Source organism: Penaeus vannamei, chromosome 20 (genome assembly GCF_042767895.1).
Source record: "Penaeus vannamei isolate JL-2024 chromosome 20, ASM4276789v1, whole genome shotgun sequence".
Taxonomy (NCBI): Eukaryota; Metazoa; Arthropoda; class Malacostraca; order Decapoda; family Penaeidae; genus Penaeus; species Penaeus vannamei.
In genome coordinates this window covers 11,508,809-11,536,308 of record NC_091568.1, presented here as the reverse complement: position 1 = coordinate 11,536,308, position 27,500 = coordinate 11,508,809, and the positions used below count along the sequence as shown (strand labels likewise).

General features: G+C 49.1%; 1 protein-coding gene across 4 annotated transcripts in view; it reads left to right on the top strand.

Moving 5' to 3' along the window:
- Positions 1–27,500, top strand: part of fus (epithelial splicing regulatory protein fusilli) — a 196,649-nt gene that overhangs the window by 98,522 nt on the left and 70,627 nt on the right. For all 4 annotated transcript variants that reach the window (XM_070135007.1, XM_070135003.1, XM_070135004.1 and 1 more), the window contains exon 5: positions 18,434–18,488. In XM_070135007.1, coding sequence (XP_069991108.1) covers positions 18,434–18,488 — 55 coding nt within the window. The remainder of the gene's footprint in view (positions 1–18,433; positions 18,489–27,500) is intronic.

Genomic DNA, 27,500 nt, shown 5'->3' with positions numbered 1-27,500 from the left:
ATGATTGAGGAGGGCCCGCGGGACGGCGCCGGTGTTTAGCCCCGTCCGAAAGCCCGGGGGAGGAGGGGGAGGGGGGAGGAAAGCGTCAGGAGGATGCTGCTTATCGCGTGTCCGGCTGACAGCGCCTCGCGAGCACACGTCACGATCGCCGTCATCAGCGCGGCGATGGGCGGCTTTGACGAAAGGAAATGAATTTGTTTCGGCTCCGAGGGCCGCGAGGAGAAAAAGTGCTTGAGCTCCAGGAGGCGAAATGCCGATTCTGCTCATAGATGCAGGACCACGAGCCGTTGCAAACCGCTGTCTTGCAACACTCGGCTCTGCATGCTAATCCGCTGACGCTGACCGTCTCATCTCTTTCTGTTGGTTTGTTTCATTCCTCCGTTTCGCCATTTACTTGCCTGAGCCTTTATTGCCCGACCCTTTGCCGCGTTACTACGGAAGGGCGAGCAAAAGAGGACGACAAGAAGACGAACCCAAACGTACCCAGGGATGGCAGATGCCCAGCCCGGCGATGGTCCGATTGGCCAAGCTGTAATTGTCATGTTTGGGCGCGGTGGTTGCCATAGAGACTCGGCCCCCGTCGGACGCTGCCCTCGGGTGGTGGTGATGTGCAGGGGCGGTGATAGGTCGGATGTATTTTTTCTGAAGTCGATGAATTCGGACGTGTCGGTTTCGGAAGAGGGGGCGGGGGGGGGGGGATGGGAGAGGGGAAGGAGGAATTTTTTTTTCGTTGATGATTATTTCTTACTCCACATACTTGCACACTTCAGGTAAAACACTGTAACACGGCGACCTTCCACCCCCCACTCCTCCTCCTCCTCCTCCTCCTCCATCTCCCCCTCCTTCTTCTCCTCCTCCACCTCCCTCTCCCCCTCCCCCCTCATCCTCCTCTACCACCCCCTCCTCCTCCTCCTCCTCATTCTCATCCACCTCCTCCTCCCCATCCTCCTACCTCCTCCTCCCCATCCTCCTACCTCCTCCTCCTCCTCCTCCTCCTCCTCCTCCTCCTCCTCCACCTCCCTCCCCGTCCTCCTCCTCCTCTTCCGCAACCAGTTTCTTCTGAGATGCTCTCTCGCGCGCCGCCACGAACAGCTTCCCCGTCTTGGAATTTATCGCCTCGCTCTCGTCTCGCTCTTTCTTCCTCGTGCTGCAAAAGGGAATGTTTGCTCAAGCACTTCACTCTGCGTTATTTAAGTGCGTCTTTTTCTTGTCTTTCTCTCTTTCCTTCCTTCCCATCGCATTGTTCCTCGTGTTTTCCGAAATGATTACTGTGCTTGTGTAATTTCTTCGTTTTGTTCTTCGTCTTCTCGCTCTTCTCTTCTTTCTTTCTTCTTTTCCTCCTTCTCTTTTTTCCTCTCCTCATCTTCTTTCTTCTCTTTTTTCTTGTGTAGATGCGTACGTTGACTGAAATGTGCTTGCAAGAGTTGGCCTTAACTTATGCAGTGCGTTTGCAAGCAAGAGCATGATAACGCTGATTGTCATGCACCTTGGACTTGATCACTTAGTCACCATCGTCACCATCACCCACAGCGCATCATCGCCCATCAGCGCCAGTCACTATCATCACCATTAATCACTATCATCACGAGATCCTTATTTCTTGGTTCTAAATTCAATAAATGTTTTCGTAATATTTTTCTTATATCCTTCTTCAACGTCATTTTTTTCTTTACCTTCTCAATCTCTTCTTCTTTCTCTTTTCTCTCCCTTCCTCCCTCCCTCCCTCTTCTGCTTTCCATCCACCCTCCTTTTCTTCCTTCCTTCCTCCCATTCCTCTTCTCTTTCCCTTCTTCCCACCCTTCTCTTCTTCCTTCCATCCTCCCTCCTCTTCTTCCTTCCATCCTCCCTCCTTTTCTTCCCTCCATCCTCCCTCCTCTTCTCTCTTCCCTCCTCTTCTTTCTCCCTTCCTCCCTCCTCTTCTTCCCTCCCACCCCCTCCTGTTCCTCTTTCTCCTCCTCTTTAACCTCCCGACATCATGCCATCACGTTATGCCTCGGATCCTGGACCGCTGCCCTCACGTCCTAATCCCCCCCCTCCATCCTCCCCAACCCCCCCCCTCCGCGATTCGGTTCAGCGGAAAGCACGGCGATCTCGGTGCCCATTAACCCATTAAATGTCCAGTTTGCCCGCCGACCTCCTTTGACCCGAGCCTGGATAACGCACAGGGCCGGCGGCGAGGCGTGGTGACCTCGGCGCTCGTAATTTGACCTGTTTTTTTTTTTTTCTTTTTTTTTTTTCTGCGGGGTTTCATTATGCCGAGCGACTCCGTCAACTTCCATTGTAGGGGATGGCTTTGTGTCATGGCGCTGTGGGGAAGGAGGTGGGGGGTTAGAAGGGTAGGAGGAGGCGTTAGAAGGGCAGGAGGGGGGTTAGAAGGGTAGGAGGGGGATGATGATTGAAGGTTGGAGTGAAAAGAGAGAGAGAGAGAGAGTCGAAAAGGGGGTGGAGAGTTGGGACGTGAAAGATGGAAGAGGGAAAAGGAGAAGGGGGGGAAAAATATGTAATGCACGGAGGAACTGAGCCTTTACCGTTATGACACGTGGAGACTGAAGGATTTTCTTTGGGCACGTTTTCCTCGGGTCCATCTCGGGTCGCCGAGGGGACGAGGCAAGGGGGAATAAATTATCATCAGCATCTTGACCCCCACCCCCCATCCCCCTTCCCCCTGGATCCTCTTCCTCCACATCCTTCTCTCGATCTTCCTGATGTTCCTGGTCCCTCCTACTCCCCCTTTCGTATCCACCTCCCCGTCTCCTCCTCCTCCTCCTCCTCCTCTTTACTCACCTTATCTCTCCGCCTTCTCTTCCCTTTATCATCATCGTCCCTACGCCTTTGTCCTTCCCCTCCCTCCCTTTCCCTCCCCCCTACTCCCTCCTCTTAATCTGCCTTTATGCCCCTCCTACACCCCCACTCCTCCCCACCTCCTCCCCCTCTTCCCTCTCCCCTTTTCCTCTCCTTCTCTCTTCCTCCTCCTCCTCCTCCTCCTCCTCTTTTCCCCCTTCCCTCTCCATCCCCCTCCATCCTCCTCCTTCCCCCCTCCCCCCTCCTCCTTCACCTACCTGTCCGCGCGCTTCCCTGCAGGTGGGCGAGGTCGGTGCTCCTCGGTCGTGTGAATTCTAAATTGATTTCTCGAGCGAGGGGCGTCTCAGGACTCTCCCCGAGCCGGTGATCCTTTGCTTCCTTGCATTGTTGCACAGGGGGGCGGGGCGGAGGGGGGAGGGGGGGCGCCCTCGTCATCCATACCTGCGCTGCCTATTACCGGATTATGTATTATAGTGACGAGAAAGGCTGTGCGGGGTGAGTGACCCTTCACCCGGTGGAGAGTGAGGGTCGCGTCTCCCTCTCTCCCTCCCTCTCCCTCTCCCTCTCTCCCTCCCCTGTGTCCCCATCCTGTACCTCCGTCTCTCTCTCCCTCCCTCTCTCATGCCCTTACCCTCTCTCTCTCCCTCTCTCATGCCCTTACCCTCTCTCTCTTCCTCCTTCTCCCACTCCTTCCCTTCTCATGCCTCTTTCCTTCCTCTCTCTCTCTCCCCCTCCCTCGTCGTCTCCCTTCCCCCTCAGCCCGACGCACTTGGTCCGTGGAATGCACGCTGAGAGGTGCTTTGTACACCTTAGACTCGAAGGTTGAGAGAGAGAGAGAGAGAGAGAGAGAGAGAGAGAGAGAGAGGTAGAGAGAGAGAGGTAGAGAGAGAGGTAGAGAGAGAGGTAGAGAGAGAGAGAGAGGGAGGTAGAGAGACAGAGAGAGGAAAAAGAAAGAAAGAAGGTAAATTACCCAGGTTACAGCGTGTCCTAGCCTGCGCGATATCCATTTATTGTGCTTTTTTATAGTTGCGGCTAATTGGCCTTACAAGAGAGGACAGCAAAGACGAGAATAAAAACTTCTCAAGTTGAATTTCTGGAGATCTCACTTTGCCCTCACCCCTCACCCCTCTCCCCCTCACCCCCCCCCACCTCGTCTATTCGTCTAACCATCTGCTATAGGAAGAGAGTGCAGGTCCTGGCGTCGGATTGATTTTCTCTTCGTCGCGTAGTTTGGGTGCGAGGACAGAGAAGAGTAAAAGGATCCCTCCTCCTTTCGCCTCTCCTTCCCTTCGTCGTTCTTACCTTACTCCTTTTCCTTTCACCTTCTCCTCCTCACTTCCTTCCTCCCGCTTATTCGTTCTCTCCTTCCTTCCATCTTGCCCCTCTTACCATCTTTCCTTCCTTCCCCCTTTTCCCTCCTTCTGTCTTCCCTTCCTTCCCCCCTTTCCCTCCCTCTCTGTCTTCCCTTCCTTCCTCCTTCCCTTCCATTCTTCTCCATCCCCCTTTTCTCCTCCGCCGACGAGGATAAAGACGATCTTTAACAAAAGGGAGAGCGGTAAGGACAAGGGAGAGGGGAGGGGGGACCAGGGACAGGGGGCCAGGGACAGGGGGCCAAGGGGTCAGTCAGTCAGCCTTGCGAAGTGGCCGATGCCCCCGGGAGAGTTGGAAGGAGTCCAGGGGAGGCTCCAGCGCTCTGACGTAGGGCGGAACAAGAGCGCGTGTAGTGGCGTGCGAGGGCGGCATGGATGACGGCAAAATTGAGGGAGTGGATAGTGGGGGAGGGAGGGGCTGGTGGGGGAGGAAGGGGATAGTGGGGGAGGGAAGGGCTAGTGGGGGAGGGAAGGGCTAGTGGGGGAGGGAGGGGCCAGTGGGGGAGGGAGGAGTAAGTGGGGTAGGGAGGTGGCTAATGGAGCGAGGGAAGGGAAATAGGGGAGGGAGGGCTAATGGGAGAGGCGTGAGTTCCTCCAAAACGGGCGAATTGACAAGAGCGGCGATGGGATCCCGTCACGAGGCACGTGGGCGGATCCGGTGTGGGCGGCGGTAACGAGGCTCTGCGCCCATAGCTAAGAGTCATGGGCAGAGGAGCATAGGCGTTGATGGTGTAGGCGATGTTTTTTTTCTCTCTCTCTCTTTAGCCCGAAGATGCGTGTTTAATACCAAGGCGTCCGTTTTATCTTTTGGTCTATGTATCCGTTGCAATTTTCCTGACTTCCACGACCTGGGTTGATGGCGCATGACCTCCGAGAGAACGGCAAGAGGCGGCGATACAAAAGACCTGGCTGCTTGACAACAACCCAAAAGTGTTCATGCGCCATTTCCTCTCCCCTCCCTCTCACTTCGGACTCCCCCTCACACTCCCCACTCCTCACTTCCCCCCTCAAACTCCTCACTCCTCACTTCCCCTTCACTCCCTCTCACTCCCTCTCACTCTCACTCTCCCTCTCTCTCACTTTATTCCTTCCATCTTTTTCTGCGCCCTCTCATGCGTCTCCGTCTTTTTCCTCCTCCTCCTCCTCTTCACTTACCACCCCTACACCCCACCCCCTCTCTCCCAGGTAGGCTTTCAGTGCGTTCGCGGTTCCGTTAAAAGGGGCCAGATTATCCGAAAATAAGTGTGGGTTCGGTGTCTTGTTCGATGGCGGACGACGCGAACATCTTTAAGGGACCCCCTGTAGCCGCTTTGCTGGCGTGCCAACTGGTTTCTGGCGTTCCCCAGGGCCAAGGTCACGCGAGGCAGGGAGGAGGGGGTGAGGGAGCTGCTACACAGGGCTCACCTACCCTCCTCTCGCCTCCCTGGGCCCCCTCCCCTCCTGCCACGTCGGCCGGGGGCGCCCAGCGTTCGACTCACATGCTTCATGACAGCGTGGCATCAGCGTCGGCCCGACCAGGTATTACCGGGCGCTCGGCTGAACTTTCTCGAAGTCACGGGGGCAGCTTGGCCTCCTCCCCGGCAGCAGTTCCTTCTCCCTATCATTATTCTTCTATCTGTTGTTCTCTAGTTTTACATTTGACCTGTCAAGGGATAAAAGAAGAAAATGAAAATAAAACAGGAGAAAGTTGAATCAGACATAGCATCCACGAAGGATCCCAGTGTAGGATCTAGTCTGATCGTCTGCGTAGTCCTCAGATGTAGCCTAGTGGGAGCTTTGAGTGCTGATGAGCGTCTGGAGTAGGTCCTCGGGCGTCGACGCCCACCCCGCCCACTGCCCTGTAGAGCAGAGTCGTGGGTCGTGATGGTTACGGACCGTCACGTATCCTCGAAAATCTCGTAAGGCCTGCGAGCGTGGAGGAATGTTTTTTGTGCGTGCGTTTGTGCGGGGGCGGTTTGCGTGCGGTTTTACTATTATGAAAGTTTCTGAAGTTTGCGTTTGTTCGTTTAGGTAGCGTTTGTGTGTTTGTTTTGGAAATGTTGTGGATGCTGATACGAAATTCGGCTTTTCGGACACGGATTAGAAGGCAGGTGGCAACATCACGAGGGTTTAATGCTTGGATAATTCAGAGAGAAGGATTAGGGCTATTCCTTAAGCGTGAGGGGAAGGGGGGTAGGGGAAGGAGGCAGGGGGAAGCGGAGTGAGGAAGGTAAAGGGAAAGAGAGAGAGAGAGAGAGAGAGAGAGAGTTTATAAAGACCATGAATGTATGGTTTGTGTTCGAGAATGACGCGGTAATGGCAGTCATTCTTGACGACTTTCCGTGGCCCCACCCTCGCATTATGGAAGGAGGGGGAGGCAGGTCTTTATCCCCCCCCCCGTCTCACCCCTCCCCACCCCTATTGCTTCCCCTCCTCTCTCCCCTCTCCCTTCCCCTCCCTCGCTCTCGCTATCTTAAGGTCAGGTTTAGGAAATGGAGTTTAAATGAGCTGTTTTGTTTGTTTTTGTTTATTGTTTTTGTTTTTATTTTTCACGTAATGTCACCTTTTAATTGGCGTCATTTTTGAGATTAGAACAGCCCTTGTTTGCGTGTGTTTTTTATCATTGTTGCATTATTCTTGTAATTAGTTAATCATGTGTTTTTGCATCTGTACGTGTGTGCATGGCAAGGCGAAAGAACAAAGAAAGATAACAAGGGTGAGGAGAGGAAGAGAAGAAGGAGAGAGGGATTGATAACCTTAATAAAAGAGAGAGTTAGAAAAAAATCGGGTTACGGTTTTATTATGCGCCGTGATAAGACACCAAGGCGGAGAGAGAGAGAGAGGTGGCATTGACGTCTCCTGTCATGCGTGACAGTGGGGGAGAAAGGGGTGGGGAAGGGGGAGAGAGGCGTCGAAATGGGGGTGAGGGAGGATAGGTTTGAGAGTGGAGGGTGGGGTGGGGTGTCGGTGGGAGGGTTAAAGCTATGGTAGAGATAAGCATCATTTTTATTTTGTCCGATAAGAAAATGTAGCTTTTGGTGAATGAAAAACAGTAAAACATGACGCATTTTCTCAGTCTTTGCCTATGTAGTTCATTTTTTTCATTTTTTCAATGTCATTTTTTTCTAACGACTATACCGCGACGACCACACTCGCGGCTGCCAGACCGAGAGTGCCGGAGCGAAGGTCAGCGAGGGCCGTTGTGCTGACCTTTGGCCGGTTTCCAGAAGTTTCCCCAAAAAAGGCACAGGCGGCGAACGATCCCAAGATACAAAACATGACCTGACCTTATTTGGAGATGAGGTTGGCGGGTTTTATTGATTACTGATGGACGCGGTGATATGACTGCCCGATGACTCTCGTGCATTCGGGTTGCGGACAAGGGGTCTGTCGCATGTATGATTCATCGCGAGTGGTTCAAAGTGGGCGTGCGATTTCCGTAGATTTGTGTATGTTAGTGGACAGACGGGACGAGGAAAGGATTTTTTATTTATTTTATTTATTTATTTATTATTTTTTTTTTCATAATGAAGTTTGGATTTCCGTTTCCGTTTTGGAAGGTTTAGAAATGTACTTTCTTCTTCTTCTGTTTCTTTTTCTTGTTCCTCGTTTTTCCTGATTGCTCTTTGTTTTGACTTCTTCCAGTTTCTTCTGGAAGGTTAGTGTGTCTTCTTTGTGTCGCTCGTATCCATTTTTTTCCTTGTATTTTTCCCCGATTGACTAGGTTCTTTGCTGGTCCATATTGGCCATTCGTTTTGTCGAGCATTTCGCTTTCAATGGGTATTTTCTTTTTTTTCTTTCCTTCTTTCTCTCTTTCTTTCTCTTTCCTTTCTTTCTTTCTCTCTTTCCTTTCTTTCTTTCTCTCGCTTTCCTTCTTTCTCTCTCTCTCTTTCCTTCTTTCTCTCTCTCTCTTTCCTTCTTTCTCTCTCTCTCTTTCCTTCTTTCTCTCTCTCTTTCCTTCTTTCTCTCTCTCTCTTTCCTTCTTTCTCTCTCTCTTTCCTTCTCTCTGTCTCTCTTTCCTTCTCTCTGTCTCTCTTTCCTTCTTTCTCTCTCTCTTTCCTTCTCTCTCTCTCTCTCTCTCTCTCTCTCTCTCTCTCTCTCTCTCTTTCTCTCTCTCTCTCTCTCTCTCTCTCTCTCTCTCTCTCTCTTTCTCTCTGCTTTAGTCCAGGGTTCCCTTTCCAGGGCGTTTAATGATATGTTTCCCAGAATTCGAGATGGATGGTACCGAGTATTTCCCCAGTAACCACCTTACCCTCTTTGTACCTGTGGGTGCCATCTGCCAAGTCATTCTCCAGGGTCCCAGTGTAATGCCATCTGCCAGTTTCGTCTGCCAAGTTAGCTGTGTTGTTTAAATTGCCGGCCTGGTTTTGTTCTTTTTATCTCTCGTTTTTCTTTCGCAAATATGCGTGCGTGTGCGTGTACATCCGCGAGGGTGCTTGTGCGTGTGACACTCGGCCAGCTTGCTCAAATTGTGGGAGGCCCGACGCAGTGAATGTTCACGTACGGGCGTGTATATTCACAGAAATGAATGCATGTCTGTCCATCTGTCTGGTAGATGAGCATTCATCTATCTCTCTATACGGTAGATATGCATGTCTAGATTGATAGATGTGTATCTATTTCGGTGTGTGTGTGTATGTGTGTGTGTGTGTGTGTGTGTGTGTGTGTGTGTGTGTACGTGTGTGTGTGTGTGTGTGTGTGTGTGTGTGTGTGTGTGTGTGTGTGTGTGTGTGTGTGTGTGTATGTACGCACATGTGTTCGTAGAAAAAGATTGGCTTTATTGAGGCCACTGGGGTGTAAGTGGCGCCATCTCGTCTCCCGTTATAACCTCACGTTCTCCACTTTTAATGCTTTCTTAAACCTGTTCAGTTGGTCTGGATTTCTCTCTTTGCCTTGGTGTTCTCTCTCTCTATCTATTTATCTATCTATCAATCCAGCCATCTCTCTCTCTCTCTCTCTTTCTCTTTCTCTCTCTCTCTCTCTCTCTCTCTCTCTCTCCCTCTCTCTCTCTCTCTCTCTCTCTCTCTCTCTCTTTTCATCCTTCCCTCCCTCCCTCTTCTTCCTTCCCTTCCCTTCCTCCTCCTCTCCCTCTTCAATCTTTCCTTCCCTCTTCATCCTTCCCTCCCTCTTCCTCCTTCCCTCCCTATCCCTCGTTCCCTCCTTCCTCTATCCTCCCTGTCTCTCCTTCACTCCCTATCCCTCCTTCCCTCCTTCCTCTATCCTCCCTGTCCCTCCTTCCCTCCCTCTTCCTCCTCCCCTCCCTATCCCTCGTTCCCTCCTTCCTCTATCCTCCCTGTCTCTCCTTCCCTCCCTCTTCCTCCTCTCCTCCCTATCCCTCCTTCCCTCCTTCCTCTTTCTTCCTCTCTCCCTGTCCGTCTCTCCCTCTCCTCTTCGCGTCTGCAGGGGGCGCTACGCTTGTCCTCATCCATTAAACTTCAAGGATGATGCTCGAGGGAATTCGGCCGCGTTATCTTTTTCTTTGGTCGCCGTCTTCCACTAAAGAAAACGGATGTCATGCACGCGACTTCGTTTGTTTTATGGCTTGGGATTTTTTTGGTCTTTTTACCGTTTTTTTGTGTGTATGATCGGTTAGGTGCTAGCGTAGTATTTGTGATAGATTTTCTGTTCTCTCCCTCCCTAGCTCCCTCTTTCCTTCCCTCTCTCTCTCTCTCCATCCCTCCCTCCCTCCCTCCCTCCCTCCCTCCCTCCCTCCCTCCCTCTCTCCATCCCTCCCTCCATCCCCCCCTCCAAACCCCTCTCCCTCCCTCCCTCTTTCCTTCCCTCCCTCTCTCGCCTCAGGTATGTGTTCCAGGATTATTATATCTTACGGGCCGCATACCGAGCCAAGGTTAGCCGGACTCAGGTTTATTGTAGGCCTCTCCTAGGAATCTTCGTGCTACGGCGCTGCTGTTTAGCCTGTTCGTAGGCGTAGACGAGGTTTATAAGTGATGCCGTGGTTCTTGTTTTTTTCTGTTGTTGCTGCTGTTGTCGAAGGTTTTGTTATTGTTGTTGTTTTTTAAGTGGTAACTGTTGATGTTGTTTTTTTTCTATTATCATTATTGTTATTATTATTGTCGAAGCTTTAACTAATGCTGATTTTTTTTATCTTTATTTGTTGCTACTCTTAGTATTTGGTTATTTTTGTCTTTATTACTGTCTTTTATTTCTTGCCATGTTCTTTACCACCAGTTAGCGTACCAGTTAGTATCTTTAAGAAAAAAATGTCCCTTGAAGAAGAACCAGACCTACACATGCGAAGGATCTCCCTGCTTCCCTGCTTCTCTTCTTCTCTACGCTCCCCGACATTCTTTATTCTTATTCTTATTCTTATTCTTCGATTCTTATTCTTCTATTGATACTTAATCTATCAGCAGGTTTGGTGTCAGGGATGGAGAGGAGGAGGAGAGGGAGGGAGAAGGAGGGAGGAGGAGGAGGAGACGGAGAGGGAGGGAGAAGGAGGAGGAGGAGACGGAGAGGGAGGGAGAAGGAGAGGCAGGGAGGGAGAAGGAAAAGGAGGAGACGGAGAGGGAGGGAGAAGGAAAAGGAGGAGACGGAGAGGGAGGGAGTAGGAAGAGGACCCGGAGGGGGAAGGAGAAAGAAGAGGCAGAAGACGAAGAAAAGGAATGGAAGATGAAGGAGGAGGAGGAGTGGGAGGAGAGAATGAATGACAATATCTGGCCGAGCGAACGAAAGAAAGGCGTGTAAGTGCGTGTCGGGCGTCAGGCGCGGAAGGGCAGGCCGCCCCGGGAACATGACAGGAGGGGCGGCGAGTCTGGGGTGGGTGGGGGTGGGGTGGGGATGGGGTGGGGCGGGTGGCAGGGGTCTGGAGTCAGGGAGGAGCGGGGGAAAGATTCTTATTCTTTTTCTCTCCGTCATTCCTTTTCCTTCCTTTTTTTTTATTTTTCTTTCTTCTTCCTCCTTTTCCCTCCTCTTCCTTTTTATTCTCCTCTACTTCCTCTTTCTCCTCCTCCTGCTGCTGCTGCTACTCCCCCTTCTTCCCCCCTTTCTTCATTCTCTAACTCTTTATCCACCTCTTTCTCATCCTTCTCTTTTTCCTATATTTTTTTCCTCTCCCATTTCTCCTATTTACTTTGTTTCAGCAACTTCGACATGGTGGATGTGCTCTGTGCATTTCTCCTCCATTTCGCTTTACACAATTTAATCTTATATGATCTGTTCCATTTCGTAATATCATGACCCGTTGTTCCTGGAATGTTTTTGTAACCCCTTAAAAAAGAACAAAAAAAAAACGAGACACATTTTCTCGCGAATGATGGCACGGTTTGTCTCCACCGAATCCCGTTTTCCTTTTTCCCTTCTCGTTTTCTGTTTGTTTTTTTTGTTTTTTTCCGTTTTTTTCTTGTTTGTTCTGCGTGTCCATTCCCTTGTTTTTCTTCTTTCTTTTTTTCTTCTTCCTTTTCTTTTCTCTGTCTTTCTTCGCGTATACTTCCTCTCCCTCTCCCTTTTCTACTCCTTCCTCTCCTTCCCCTTTCCTTCTCTCTCCTCTCCTCTCTCCCTCTGTATACTTTCCCTCCCTCTTCGTTTTTCTCTCCTTCTCTCCCTCTCCCTTTTCCACTCCTTCCACTCCTTCTCTCCCTCTCCCTTTTCCACTCCTTCCTCTCCTCTCCCTCTCCTTTTTCCACTCCTTACCCTCCTTCTCCTTTCCGCCCCTCTCCTCTCCTTCTCTCCCTCTGCGTCTGTTTCTCAGTGCAAAACAGGATCTAATTGTTCCTTTGGCTCGAGCGCGACATGGAGCGAGAAGAGGCCGAGGTCAATGGAGCGAGTCTCCGGGGCACTTGGGCATGATGCTGCAGTATAGCCAGGCCCGTGGGCATGTCGAAGGCTGGCCCAGTGTTGTGTGTGTGTAGGTGTGTGTGTGTGTGGGGGGGGGTGTTCTGTGTGTGTGTGTGTGTAGGTGTGTGTGTGGGGGGGGGGTGTTCTGTGTGTGTGTGTGTGTGTGTGTGTGTGTGTGTAGGTGTAGGTGTGTGTTCTGTGTGTTCTCTGTGTGTGTGTGTGTGTGTGTGTGTGTGTGTGTGTGAGTGTGTGTGTGTGTGTGTCTTTCTGTTCTTGTATCCCCTGGGTTGGTCTGGGGGTCGTGTTTCGCGCACGTCCGTTCTGCAAGAAAGAACACGGGACATAGATGGACGTTCCTGTGATTGTGATTCATTCTCTCCCTCCGTCCCTCCTCACTGCCATTCCCTCCTTCCTTTCCTTCCCTCTCTCCCATTCCATCCTTCCTTTCCTTCCCTCCCTCCCATTCTCCTTCCTTCCCTCCTTCCCATTCTCTCCTTCCTTCCCTCCGTCCCATTCCCTCCTTCCTTCCCTCACTATCTCCCTTTCCCCCTCTCCCCATTTGTATCTGTTTATCAGTCTCTCTATCTAGCTTTGTCACTCTCTCCTCTCTCCGGCTCTTAGCCTCTCCTTTTCCTGTCTGTCATTCAATGGCAGCTCTTGAAAATCTCTTGTCGCTCTGAATATACTTGCGGCAGCCTTTGTGTGTGTGTGAAGAGTCAGATAGGGGTGAGATAACACGGAGAAAGACAAATAAGAAGTAACTGTAAGAAGAAAAAAGAAAAGAAAAAAAAAGATGGGGAGGAGAGGAAAATGGTAATAGATGTTAGAAGAGGGCATTGGTCGTGGAAGAGAAAGGTGCGTGCTACCCAGACTTCACACCTTGGGCACACTCTACTCCTTTTAAGAAGCGGTGCTCTTGACAGGTGAATGATGATTGCCTGAATTCACGTCCGAGAAAACGTCGCTGTATGTCATATAATTATCACAGACCTGTCAATTATCCGGTAAAAATAATCAGAACATGTGCATGTTCGCCTCAATGAGATAAAGTGTGAAGAAAAATGAGTATGGATGAGTGGTGTGAGGAGGGGGGTGAATCCGTAGGTAGGTTCCCTCGCTCTGAGTGGCTGTGTCCTGGGTGGGGGGGGGGGGTTATCTTGTGGGGGCGTGTTTACCTCTTGTCAACACGTGACACTTGTCAACTGCCTCTGCAATTATCTTTTTTTTTTCTTCTTCTTTCTTTCTTTACGGCGCCTCGGTCGGCTTGTCGCGGTATGGGAGCGACATTTCGGGTCAACGTAATTTAAGCCCATTTCCAGACTTTGATGGATCTGAGGCAGTTTTACGTCGCCATGTCTTTTGGCAGCAGGTCGCTCTCGTTAAGGCATTTATCGCGCAGGCGTTAACTCGTTTAGAGCCATCATCTTGGCGCTCTGCGGTTCATCATCTGGAAAGCGACGCACCGAGAAAGCTGGAAATAAGTGTGATTATTATTTTTGATTTTTTCTTCTCGATTTTATATCCGCACTGGGGAGGAGGGGGGGGAAGAGAACGGAGACAAGGAAGGGAAGGAGGAGGAAGGGGAGAGGGGAGGGGATAAAGGAAGCTGGCTAAGAGGAGAGGGGATAAAGGAAGCTGGCTAAGAGGAGAGGGAAGAACGGGAGAGAGAAGAGGAGGAAGGTGAAGAGTATGAGGAAGAGGGGAAAGGGGAAGGAGGAGGAGGAGAAGGAGGTAGATTTGTCGGTTTATTCGCAGCCCGACGACGGTGCTCGGCCGATCGAGCGGGCAACCACGTCGACGCCAAGAGCCAGCATAAGAGAACCCAAAATCGCCGACGCCACAACGGCCGCCTCTCGCTCGGGTTCGCGGTGGCCATTACACACCTGTTGCCGCGGAAGGAGGCCCGTGGAATGAAGCCCGACGGTTGCTGGCGGCGGCGCTCGTTCGGTTTGTTGTCGTATCCGTTTCCGATCGTTTGGCTTCGATTGGGAGGATTTCGTGCATCAGCTGACAATTTAGAGCAGTTTTTTTTTCTTCTTCTCTTGTTGGGGGGGGTGAGAGCTGAAAGAAGCTAGAATTTAAGCTTATTTTGTCTGCTTTTATTTATTTTTTTTCGATTTGGACGTGGTTGAAAAGCAATTACGTATTGTAATGAAATAGGATTTGCCTTAGATTGGGTGGGAAAGGGAGGGGCAAAAAGAGAGGTGAAGGGAGAAGACGAGAAACGAAGGGAGAGGGAGACTAAAAGAAGAGAAACGAAGGAAAAGGCAGACTAAAAGGAGGAGGCAAAAAGAGCCAGACCGACAGACCAATTCTTTCGTCGTGTGCGAGCATTTCGTGGTTCCGTGTTTTCATCCCCACCCCCCCCACCCCCGGTTTCCCCAGGGGCTCTTTGTACCCTGGTCGTTCGTTCGTTCGCGACGATCCCGTGGGCGTAGGAACAACGACCCGGCGGCTTGCTGACGTCACCGCCATCCGAAAGTACCGGAAGTCTTCCCAGGTCGGTCTTGAGGACCGGCGTCAGCGGCGACTGACATCGGGCGCCCGCGATGCATTCTCCTGTTGACTGAGACGGCAGGACAAGGGCGGGCGGGCGTGCACGGCTGATCGGCGTCTGCGTCTGTCGGTTTGGGGGTGGGGGTGGGAGGGGGTCGTCAGGTGTTTGAGGTGGCTTTGCGTCTCCGTTTCTCGTGGAGCGTAACCCGAAGGCGGGTGGTCGTCCGGAGCGGGGTGTCAGCCTGGATGGTGCCGTCAGCTGCGGGGAAGGCGGCGCACCGGCTGACTGAACCCTCCTGGAGCCTCCCCGTCCCCGAGTCTGCCTTGGAGAGAACTGGGGATTAATAACATGGAGCGCTCTCTAAGATGGCAGACCCTCGTCGTGGTTTCTGCGCTTCCGAGACGTCGACTCCCGAGGTTACAGCGTCACGTTTCGTTCATTCCGTCGCGAGGAACTCTAGCGTTAGGACAACATGGAGGCCGTTTGCTCGGTTCCGCGTCGGTTGGTCGGATCAGGCCCGGTCGGCACTTCATTCTTTTTCTTCCGTTTCTTCTGTCTCTTTAAGAGCTGAAAAAAAGAATTACCTGTTTTTTTTTTTTGTCCTTTAAGTCCAGAAAAATACTGCGCCATTGGCCTTGTCTTTCCATCTCCGAATCCTAACGCAGAAATAAGTGATTTGCATTTAAAGATTAAACAAAGCAATTTGCCGCTCTGGATCGGGAACTGCGCCTTGCTATGGGCAGGTTACACGCTGCAGGAAGTCGTGCGGACGCGGCCTTCACAGCTGGAGACAATAAGGGTTGGCTCTGCTGTTACCGTGCTGTTACATCACTCAGTTGCGGGACGAGAAGAGTTATTCAATTTAAAAGGAAAAATGGTTACGTTGTCTTTTAGGGTGTTCAGTGTATCATGAATGGGGCTGTTATTGTTTTTTTATTTTATTATCATGGTTTATCTCTTTCTTTCTTTTTTCTTCTTCTATATTTCTCTTTATTTTTCTTTCTCTTTATTTTTCTTTCTTTTTTCCTTCTTTCTTTCTTTTTTTTCATTTTCTCTCCCCCTCCCTCTCCCTCCCCCCTCCCCCCCTCCCCCCTCCCTGCTAAGCACTGTAGATATCCTCGTGGCGGTTGGGATGTAATATTCCGTAAAATGAATGTTGCCACTCGACATTACGTGGACGTGACTGAGGGCAACAGGTGTAAGCGCAGTGTTGCCATACGTCAGACGCGTTCATGTTTTTTTTATTTTTTTTTATGTCTGATATCATGGAAGCTTTTATGCGAATACATTCATATCGGTATTATTTTAAGTCTCTTTTGATTTGATCTGATGGAATTCAACGAGAGCGGGATAAGATGGTGGTCGCGAGGATAGATGAATGAAATTAATGAGAACGAGAGAGGTGGTGTGTGTGTGTGTGCGTCATTGCTCTTGAATGGCCGCCGATTTCGACGTAGTGTCCTTTGGGGGGGGGGGGGTGCTCTTTAAGCTCCTCCTTTTTCGTCGTTTTCCTTTTTTCCGTCTTTTCGTTCTTTTTTTCGTGTCGTCCTCTATATTCTCGTTCTTTCTTTACACGTTTTTTTTTATATTCCTTTTTAATCTTTGTCCTTCTCTTTTTCTTTCTTCTCCTTCTTAGCTACTCTCCCTCCTCTTCCTCTTCCTCTTCTTTCTCTTCCTTTCCCTCCTCTTGCTCTTTCTTTCCCTCCTCTTCCTCTTCCTTTCCCCCCTCCTCGTCTTCCTCTCCCTCCTATTCTTCCTCTCCCTCTTCCTCTCCCTCCTCTTCCTCTCCCTCTCCCTCCTCCTTTTTCTATCCCACCTCTTCCTCCTCCTCCTCCTCCTCCTCCTCCTCTTCATCTCCCTCCTCTTCCTCTCCCTCTCCCTCCTCCTTTTTCTATCCCACCTCTTCCTCCTCCTCCTCCTCCTCCTCCTCCTCCTCCTCCTCCTCCTCTCTTTTCCCTCCTGTTCCTCCTCCTCCTCAATAATTCGTAATGATCATGCGTTGAAGGGCGAGGAGAGACGAGGCCGTGAAATTCGTGAGTTTCGTGACGACGCTTGTCTTGGCCGTCGTGCGTGCGTGCGTGCGTGCGTGCGTCTGTCGGGGCCCGGAGGATGGTCACGATTTTTGCGAACGGAGAGGAACGGAAAGATAAAAAGAAAGGAAGAAGGGCGAAAAAGAAGAGGAAAAGGAGGAAGATGAAGTAATGAAGGAGTCACGGTAGTAGTAGGGAGAATAGAAGTAAGAGGAGGAGGAGGAAGAAAAAATGTAAGAAGAGAGAAACGAGAAGAAAGAAATAAGTTTCAGTTGTGCCACAATTCGTGTTTCTTTATTTTGATTTTATTCATCGATTATGATTATCACCTTTATTATCCTTATTGTCGTTATTATTGTTGTTAGAGGTATTGCTATTACCACTAAATTTCAGGTTTTATTTTATTTTAAGTGAAGTTATTCGTCCAAGAGCGAGTGTGGCGTAATTGCCTCACTTTTTTTATCTTGAAGAAAATTGTGTCGTTCTGGTTCAGTGCGATTTATTATTATTATCTTTTTCTCTCTTTTTCCCGCTCTCTTTAAGGTGGTATCATGTGTTTTCTCTGTTTGTTTGTTTTTTTGTTTTTTGTTCGGTTTAGAAACCCCACGTGGTAAACCTGTCGTTAACTGGTTTCTCTCTTCCTCCGTTTGTTGTGCCTTCGTTTGGGCGCCGGTTTGGTGGTTCGGTTTGGTTCGTTATTCTGGCGTCTTGTTTCTTCTTGTTTCTACGTCTTTGCTTTCTTCGTTTTGGCCTTCTTCTTCTCCTTGTTCTTCTTTTCTTCTTCTCTTTTCTTCTTCTCCCTCTCCTCCTCCTCCTCTTCCTTCTCGTCCTCCTCCTCCTCCTCCTCCTTCTCCTCCTCTTTCCATACTCCTTTCACCTTTTTGTTTGTTTTTGTATTCACTTTATTTTCCTCATCTGCTAAAAAAATTGAACATCTATCCGGTAGCTATATTTTACAATTGTTCTTCTCTCTTCTCATTTTTTCTTTCAGTCCTTCCCTTTCCTCGTTTCTTTCAGTCCTTCCCTTTCCTCGTTTCTTTCAGTCCTTCTCTTTCCTCGTTTCTTTCAGTCCTTCCCTTTCCTCGTTTCTTTCATTCCGTTTATCCATTTCGCCGTTTCTCCGCCCTTCGCCCACGAGCCCGACGCATTCCACCGTGGGAGACCGCCCTCGAGTGCCGCGCCGGAAGTGATGGCGAACAGCTCGTAATCGGTTCTACGTGATACTGCCCTCCCCCCCCCCTCCCCCTCTGTATATCTGTCTATCTATCTATCTGTCTATCTATCTATCTATCTATCTATCTATCTCTGTGTCTCTATTTCTTTCTTTCTCTCTATTTCTCTCTATTTATTTCTCTCTATTTATTTCTCTCTATTTATTTCTATTTCTCTCTATTTATTTCTCTCTATTTCTTTCTCTCTTTCTCTTTCTGTTTCTCTCTCTCTCTCTCTCTCTCTCTCTCTCTCTCTTTCTCTCTCTCTCTCTCTCTCTCTCTCTCTCTCTCTCTCTCTCTCTCTCTCTCTCTCTCTCTCTCTCTCTCTCTCACTCCGCCTTTCCCTTCTTTCTCTTTTCCCCTGTTTATCCCCCCCCCCGTTTATTTCCCCCCTCCCCCCTATTCCTCCACTTCGCTTCCTCCTATCTCCTCTTTTATCCTTCTCTCCCGTTCACCCCCTTTCCCTTCTTCGTACCTCACGCACCCCCCCCCCCTCTCCCTTTACATTCGTGCCATCCGGTCTTCAGTCTTGTTAGTACTTCCCCCCCCCCCGTTTTATCGTCTTTTTTTTCTCTTTTTACACTGGAAAGTAGGCCTATTTTTGTGTATCTAGAATTTTCTTCGTTTTTCTTTAGCTTTAGACTTCGATATGTCTTTTTTTATCAGAAAAAATATATATGTATATTTTAGCTTTTTTTTTAACTGGTTTTAAAATTCAAAATCTGATGATAATTTTTTCTCTCTTTTCAGGTCACAGATTTGTTCTTCCCGAGACGGTTGTGATTCGGTTAGAACCCGGCATATGGTGAGTAGTGTTTGTCCTTGGTAATGAAAAGCAAATGGTGTTTTTCTTTCTTTCTTTTTTATCATATTTAGCTTTATTCTTGTGTGTGTGTGTGTGTGTGTTATCGTTTTGCCCTTCTTTCGTTCTGGGATTATCGGTCTATCTATCTATCTATCTATCTATCTATCTATCTATTTCTCGTTTCATTAGTTTTATTAATATTACCATTGTTATGAGTGGCATTATTTACATTACTTTTTCGATTATATTTAGTGTTACTGCTACTATTACTATTGCTATTACTGTTTCTATTTATTAGGTAGTTCTTGGTGTTGAAGTGAGGCGATGGGGCAACAACAACAAAAAAAAACACTAGGCATTGTTGGGGTTCCTGGATGGTCGCTGAAAAGCTTTTTGTGTCTGCTTGCTTGAGGTGTATGGACTGTACGTGTGCGTATGTCTGTGTTTGTGTGCGTGTATGAGAGAGGGGGAGAAGGAGGGAGTTAGAGAAAGGGGAAGGGAGTGAGTGAGAGGTGAGTGAGTTAGTGAGTGAGTGAGAGGTGAGTGAGTGAGTGAGAGGTGAGTGAGTGAGTGAGAGGTGAGTGAGTGAGTGAGTGAGAGGTGAGTGAGTGAGTGAGAGGTGAGTGAGTGAGTGAGAGGTGAGTGAGTGAGTGAGAGGTGAGTGAGTGAGTGAGAGGTGAGTGAGTGAGTGAGTGAGTGAGTGAGTGAGTGAGAGAGACTGCGTATGTCTGTGTCTAAGAAACATGCATATACTGGCATTCACACACACATACGAATGTGGTATGCGTGGCTTCATGTTATGTTAGTGCGTTAGTTCGTGCGCACCTCTGTAGAATAGCGGGTGGCTTTTGTATGGAGGGAAGGTGAGGTTAGCGGAGGTCACGACCTCTTGTTCGCCCCCTCCCCTCTTCCTCTTCGCCTCTCCTTCCCCTCCTCATCCTCTTTCGCTCTCCCCCTCCTCCTTTCCTTCCTCTTCTAGCCCCTCCTGCTCTTCCACTTCCTCCTCCTTTCCCTCCTCCTCCTTTCCCTCCTCCTTCTTTCTCTTCCCCCACTTCTTCCACTCCCTCTCCTCCTCCTCCTCCTCTTTCCTCTTCCCTCTCCTCCTCCTCCTCCTTTCCTCTTCCCTCTTCCCTCTCCCTCCCCTCCCTTCTCCTCCCCTCTCCTCCCTCCCTCCCCCTCACCTTCCTCCTCCCCCTCCCCTCCCTCCCCCTCCCCTCTAGCCCGGGGAGTCGTGACCCGAGGGGAACAATAGGTCAATAAAAACTTTATCGTGGGAGACGCCGACGGGGATAAGAACCTTAATGTCCTGCCTGCATCTTCGCTCTTGGTGTCGTCGTCGTCGTCGTGTGTCGTCCTTTTCTCCTGTCCTCGCCCTCGTGTCGTCGTCGTGTCATCCAGTCGTGTCATCGTTTGATTCACTCCTCGGGGCTGCTCTTCGAAAATGTCGTTTAGATAAATTGCATTTTTTTTTTTCATTTTCGTTTCTTCTTTTTTCTTCTTCTTTCTTTCTTTCTTTTTATTTTTATTTTACTCGACCGTAAATTCGAGTCCAGAATCACTTATCTGTCTCGTTTGCCTTTTTTTCATTTTTCGAAAACTTTCTTTTCCCTTTTTTGCATTCATCCCTTCGCCGAGTCACTTCAGTCTACCCCCCCCCCCCTCACGCGCGCGCGCGCACACACACACACCGCGTGAGTGCAGAGTGCGCGCGACGTTTCTTGAAGGCCTTTAATTGCTCTGCTTGTTTGTTTGTTGTCCTTGCCTTTTTTCTGTGCTTGTTTGTTTGTTGTGCTTTGTGCTTTCATGGCTGTGCTTGTTTCTTTGTTCTTGTGCTTTCATTGCTGCGCTTGTTTGTTTGTTATTGTGCTTTCATTGCTGCACTTGTGTTTTCATCCCTGCACTTGTGTTTTCATCCCTGTGTTTGTTTGTTTGTTGTGCTTGCTTATTTGCTGTGCTTGCTTGTTAGTGAGTGAACGAAAGGATAAGTACGTCGTTACAAAAATGAATAAGCACAGATAATGGATAAATAACACTGATAAGATCTAAATGAATAGACGATGAATAAAAGATGGAATCGAAATTGAGATGTTCACGCGCAGATGCCTCGTCGTTCACAAAGTTCACGAAGAGAATTTTCGAGGTCGACGATTTTTTAAAAGAACACGCTGGGGGGGGCGGGGGTGACGTTGACAATTCGGTCTTCCTTACTATCCCGATGAGGAGAATCGTTAGCGAGGTCGGCGTTTGAGGGTGTGAGGTCGGTGTAGCTGGTGTAGCTGGTGTAGCTGTCGGCCGTAATGAGGAGGCGACGTCGGTGTGAATGGAGGAGGACGCGTGAGTGCTGGGCTGTCCTTACAATGACCAACTTCCTGTGTCATTACCACGGAGGTGACTAATGTCTCTGTTTCTCTCTCTCTCTCTCTCTCTCTCTCTCTCTCTCTCTCTCTCTCTCTCTCTCTCTCTCTCTCTCTCTCTCTCTCTCTCTTTCTTTCTTTCTTTCTTTCTTTCTCTCCCTCCCTCCCTTGACAAACTTCCTCCTTCCTTCCTTCATATTCCCTCTCTTCGTTCTTACCTTCCTGCCCTCCCTCCCTTCTTACCAGCCTCTTCCTCCTTCCTTCCTCCTCCCTCCCCTTCTTACGTCTCTCCTCTCCCTCCTTCCTCCCCACTGCCTCCTCCCTCCCTCAATCCCTCCCTCCCTCCCTCCCCCTCCTTACGTCCCTCCTCTTCCTCCTCCCTCCCCCTTTCCCTTGCCTCCTCCCTCCCTCCCTCCCCCTTTCCCTTGCCTCCTCCCTCCCCCCTCCCCCTCTCCTTGCCTCCTCCCTCCCTCCCCCTCCCCCTCTCCTTTGCCTCCTCCCCTCCCCCTTCCTCCCTCCCTCCCTCCCTCCCTCCTTCCTTACCCCTCCGAGGCTTCTGGACTGTCGCGCAGAGCCGCCACAAAGGAGGGAAAGTTTGTCACCTTGGAGTCGAAGTTCACCTGTTTTCCCCTCTCCGGTGGCCTGTTTCTGCCTTTATTCCTGTTTTTCTTTCTCATCTTTTCTTTTTTTCTCTCTCTTTCTGAATTTATAACTCTCTCTCTCTCTCTCTTCCCTCCCGCCTCTAGCTCTTGTCTATTTATCTATCTATCTCCTTCGCTTTTCTTTCGCCATGCTTCCTACTTTCTTATTCTTTTCATTCGCCTTTCCCTTTGCCCTTCTCTTTTCCTGTCCATATATTTTTAATTTCTTTCTTTAATTTTAGTATTCACATTTTCATTAAGAGAGAGAGAGAGAGAGAGAGAGAGAGAGAGAGAGAGAGAGAGAGAGAGAGAGAGAGAGAGAGAGAGAGAGAGAGAGAGAGAGAGAGGGGGGGGGGTGACAGTGACCCAGTTCACGATCAACATTTCGATCGCTGGAAATTGCGTTGTACTTTTGGGGGATTAAAGTTTGTGTTTATGGTTTCTCTCTCTTTCATTCTCTCTCTCTCTCTCTCCCTCCCTATATTTCCCTCTCGTCACTCTTTCCATCTTTCCCTCTTTCATTCTCATCCCCTCTCTTTCTCCCTCCCTTCCTCCCGTCCAAAAACATGTTAGTTATTGTGGATTTTCAATTGGCATCTTGCATAATAAAGCAGCTAGAACAAGAAGAAGAGATCATTTGAATAACATAACAACAACAACAAGAGAACACATGAATAACCGAATGTGTTGATGAATAAAGCTCTGGGAGTAGGAAAATATACATAAATATATTTAGGTATATATATATATATATATATATATATATATATATATATATATGTGTATATATATATATATATATATATATATATATATATATATATATATATATATAATGTATGTATGTATGTATGTATGTTAAATGTTTTTTATATTCATTTTTGTTTTTACTTTTTTTCATGGATTATATCTAATGGTGCCGACGGTGAATTTATCGACATAACACTTGTGACAAATAACATATAACAAAAGAAATTACGAAACCAAAATTACAAGAACACGTCAACGAGCGAAAGAGAATTCAACCACAGCAAGAAATGTGTCAACGTATTAAATTCAGTGTCATTTCTTCCCGAGGGCTTTTGTTGTCTCTCTCTCTCTCTCTCTCTCTCTCTCTCTCTCTCTCTCTCTCTCTCTCTCTCTCTCTCTCTCTCTCTCTCTCTCTCTCTCTCTCTCTCTCTCTGACCACGCCCTGGACACCCTCTGGTGGATATTGCGGGTTTTGTCTCTTTTGAATTTTGGTGTTATGTAAGATGGAAGGGAAGGAACGGGAGGAAGAGAGGTAGAGATCGAGGGAGAGGGAGAGAGAAAGAAAGAGAGGGAGATAGGTTGAGGGAGAGAGAGATAGGCAAGTAGAGAGAGGGAAATAAATAAAAAAAAATCCCCCGTTTTCCCCCCTTGCCTCCACACCCTTCCAAAAAAAAAGAAAGACCGAAAGAATGAAAAAGAAGATGATAGGCAGAGAAAGGGAGACAGGTTGAGGGAGGGAGAGATAGGCAGGCAGAGAGAGGGAAATAGAAAAAAAAAACTATCCCCCAATTTTCCCCCTTGCCTCCACACCCTTCCAAAAAAGAAAGACCGAAAGAATGAAAAAGAAGAAGATAGGCAGAGAAAGGGAGACAGGTTGAGGGAGGGAGAGATAGGCAGGCAGAGAGAGAGGGAAATAGAAACAAAATACCCCATTTCCCCCCCTTCAAAAAAGAAAGACCGAAAGAAAGAGAGAGAGACAAATGAAGAATTCTCGATGTTTTCTTCCTCCACAAGCCGGCAGTTGCAACGGACATCCTTCTATTCGTCTTCAACAAAAGATGCAAGTATTAACGGTATCCTGAAAACTACATGTGTTGCTCTTAGAGGGTCAGTGTCCATTGCACACCGCCCCCCCCCCTCCTCCCCGGATGACCCACCTACCCGTCTACCCACCACCCTCAACTCCACAGTCTACCCACCTCCCCCCCCCATCCCCAGCCTATCCACCTCCCCAGCCTATCCACCTCTCCTGTCTACCCACCTCCCCTTCTAGTGTACCCTCCTGCACTTGCCTACCCACCTCCCCTCCTCCTCCTCCCCCTCCTCCCTAGTCTACCTCCCCCACCCCTTAGTCTACCCTCCTACTCACCTACCCCCCCTACCCCCTACTACTCACACGTCTTATGCTTATCTCTTGTTCGTTTGTTATTATTATGACATTATCCATTCTTCTCCGTTTGTCTTGCCTTCTCATCATAACATTTTCTTGTTTTCTCCGTCTTGTTGTCTCCTCTCTTTATCGCCTTCTGCTAGCGCCCGTTATATTTTGATTCTTGCCTGCGTGAATGTTGCGACTACCCCCCCCCCCCTACCAAAAAAAGGAGAGGGAAAGAATAACGAATAAACAGGTGAATAAGTACATAATGGATAAACAAAGAAAAAGAGAGATGAGTTTTGCAAATCATTTCCGGATGAGTAATCAATGCACTCCCCCCCCCCCACCCTCACCCCTCTTAAAAGAAAAAAAAAGTTACCATCACTGAAACGCCTAAAAACAAAAACAAAAAACAAAAAACAAAAAAAAACAGAAAAGAGAGAAAAATAACAGCACTGAATCTGGCTCCGACCCTCAAAGGAGATGCCGGAATGACGGGAGAAAAACATTATTATGGAAAGGTCATGGGATTCTTGATTTCTTTCTGTTCTCTCCCTTTATTGTCGGATTTTTCTTTTCGGTTGTTGTTGTTGTTGTTGTTGTCGTCGTCTGTGTTTTGCGGTAGGCTTATTGGCGAGGTGTTTCGAGTGTGTATTCGTGTGTGTCTTTTGTGTACTCGTGTGCGCGTGTTTGCGGTTGTGTTTGCGTATGTGTGTGTGTGTTTGTCTGTCTGTGTTTATGTATATACTGTATATGTATGGGTTTGTCTCTGTGTTTGTGTATATACTGTATATGTATGTGTTTGTGTATATACTGTATATGTCTGTGTTTGCGTTTGTGTATATACTGTACGTGTGTGTGTTGGGGTTCTGCGTATGTAACGTGTGTCTGAGTGTTTTCGTGGGTGCGCGCGTGCGCCTCCGCCTCCAGTAGCACCATATGGCGGCGGCTGCGCGCGAGCAAGGTTACGGCGGCCGCAAGGTTGTTCTGCAACCGCCGCGTAACCGCACCGGGGATTGGCTCTCGCACACGGAACTCCATTTGAGCTTGTGGATTTCGGAGGTTGGTTGTCTGTCTGTCATTATCTCGGGCAGATTCATTAGCGACGGGAGAGAGGGAGGGAGGGAGGTAGAAGAGGGGAAGGGAGGGAGGGAGGGAGGGAGGGAGAGGAGGGAGGGAGGGAGAAGAGGGAAGGAGGGAGAAGAGGGAGGGAGGGAGAAGAGGGAGGAGGAGGAGGAGGAGGAGGAAGGAGAGGGGGGGGGGCGAAGGCAATGCACTGCTCCCGGTGAAAGACGGCTTTTGAGTTGCCTTGGGATATTTTCCTTCTTTTTCTTCTTCTTTTTTCTCTCGTAATGTCTTTAACATTTTGCGAAAACTTTCTACTTCCTTCCTTCGTCCCGAGGATTTCTGGGAAGAGAAAGGGGATGCCTCGGGGCGCTTTGGGGCAGGTCATGGCGGTCTGGCGCGGGCGGGGTGGGGCGGGGTGGGGCGGGGACGGGCGGAGGGGAGCCTGGGCCCAACCGCAAGCACGCCCAAAGCACGTCGAGGGCACCCCCACCACCCCTCCAGGCACGCCCACACCGACGCCAACCGCACCTTCCGCCCACCGATGCCAGACGGAAGGATGGGCGTGATAGCGTAGGGAAGTTCTTTGAGCTGTGCGATTTTTTTTAATAGTACTCCATTTTATTTTATTTTTATTTGATTTGCTTCCATCGATGATGATGTGTGTCTGCGCAGTTTTCCTCTTTCTCTCTCTTGTTCGTCGTCTCTCTCTCTGTGATCTCGTCTTTTTCTTTCTTTCATTTTCTATTTCTTCCCTTCATACACTTTCTTTCGTAAGTTCTTTGTTCCTTGTAGCTGCAGTGTAACCTGATTAACCTTTTTTCTATGGAAGGAGACAGTAGACAAGGGGAGAGAGAGAGAGGGAGAGGGAAGGGGGTAAGAGAGGGAGGGAGAGGGAAGGGGGAAAGAGAGAGGGAGAGGGAAGGGGGAGAGAGAGAGGGAGAGGGAAGGGGAGAGAGAGAGGGAGAGAGAGAGAGGAGAGGGAGGGAGAGAGAGAGGGAGAGGGCGAGAGGGGGAGAGAGAGACAGAGGGAGAGGGCGAGAGGGGGAGAGAGACAGAGGGAGAGGGAGAGAGAGAAGGAGGGAGAGAGAGAAGGAGGGAGAGAGAAGGAGGGAGAGGGAGAGGGAGAGAGAGGAGGAGGGAGAGGGAGAGAGAGAGTGAGGGAGAGGGAGAGAGGGAGAAGGGTGGTTTTGGCGCCTATCACCACTCAGTACCTGTGAAGTTTCCTCGTTGTGTAACATAACAGGATTTTGTGGCCCCAAGCAACAGCAGGGTCCGAGTGCGCAATTGCAGTGCCTTGCAAAGCCTCCCATAAGATCCACAAAGATGCTGGAGATAAGAAGTGACTTCGCTCTCTCTCTCTCTCTTTCTCTTTCTCTCTCTCTCTCTCTCTCCCTGTCTCTCTGTCTCTCTCTCTCTCTCTCTCTCTCTCTCTCTCTCTCTCTCTCTCTCTCTCTCTCTCTCTCTCTCTATATATATATATATATATATATATATATATATATATATATATATATATATATATATATATATATATATATATATATGCATGCATATACACATGTATCTGTACATGTCCATGTACACACATCTATATATCTATTTGTCTGGCTGTGCCTATTTATCCATCCAACCATGTATTTGTCTATCCACTATTTCTCTCTTCCTCCCCCTCTCTCCTTAACCTTTGAATCACCTGAGCTCCTGAAGGGTCAAACGGTTGGGGAGGGAGGGGGGGATAGGGAGAGGGAGGGAGGGAGAGAGGGTCAAGTTGTGGGGGAAGAAAGAGGGAGGGTGAAGGGAGGAAGGAGGGAGGAAGGAAGGGTCTAGGGTGAAGGGAGGGCGGGTTATGGCTAGTCAGGAGGTGAGGGGGGAAGGGAGGAAGGGAGGAGGCATATATTGGGGAATTGGGAGGGACGAAAGGGCAGGGGGAGTTGGGGGAGAGGGAGAGGAGGGTGGCTGATAAACGGGGGTAAAGAAAATGTGAAATCAGGTTGTAAGGGGACACTCGTGTGTATGTGCGGGAGACCGTCACCGACACAATACGCACGTTGTTTTTGTTCGCAGTTTCATTTTCATTTTTATGTTCGTGTTTTATTTATTTATTTTTTTATTTTTTGGTATTTCTTTTACATGTAAATGTCAGACTCTTGAACCGTTAGGCAGCGTAGCGTAACTTGTGAATTGGAGTGGATATCATTTTATGATACACACGTGCGCGCGCGCGCACACACATACACACACACACACACACACACACACACACACACACACACACACACAGAGAGAGAGAGAAGAGAGAGAGAAGAGAGAGAGAAGAGAGAGAGAAGAGAGAGAGAGAAGAGAGAGAGAGAGAGAGAGAGAAGAGAGAGAGAGAGAGAGAGAGAGAGAGAGAGAGAGAGAGAGAAGAGAGAGAGAGAGAGAGAGAGAGAGAGAGAGAGAGAGAGAGAGAGAGAGAGAGAGAGAGAGAGAGAGAGAGAGAGAAGAGAGAGAGAGAAGAGAGAGAGAGAAGAGAGAGAGAGAGAGAGAAGAGACAGAGACAGAGAGAGAAAAGACAGAGACAGAGACAGAGACAGAGACAGAGAGAGAAAAGAGAGAGACAGACAGGCAAGCAGAAAGTGGACATGGCGTTTTGAACTTCACTTCTGACCATGGCCGGCTTTCGGCGCTTAAGCTCCAGCGGAGAGAGACCAAGTGTCGAGAGAAAAAAAAAATCGTCGCAGCCGTAGTTTGTTTTCCATTTTCGATTCCGCTCCGCCATCGTCTGACCTTTCCGCGTGCAACTGCGTAAAAGCGCACCGGACGAAAACGCTGGTTGTTGCAGAAA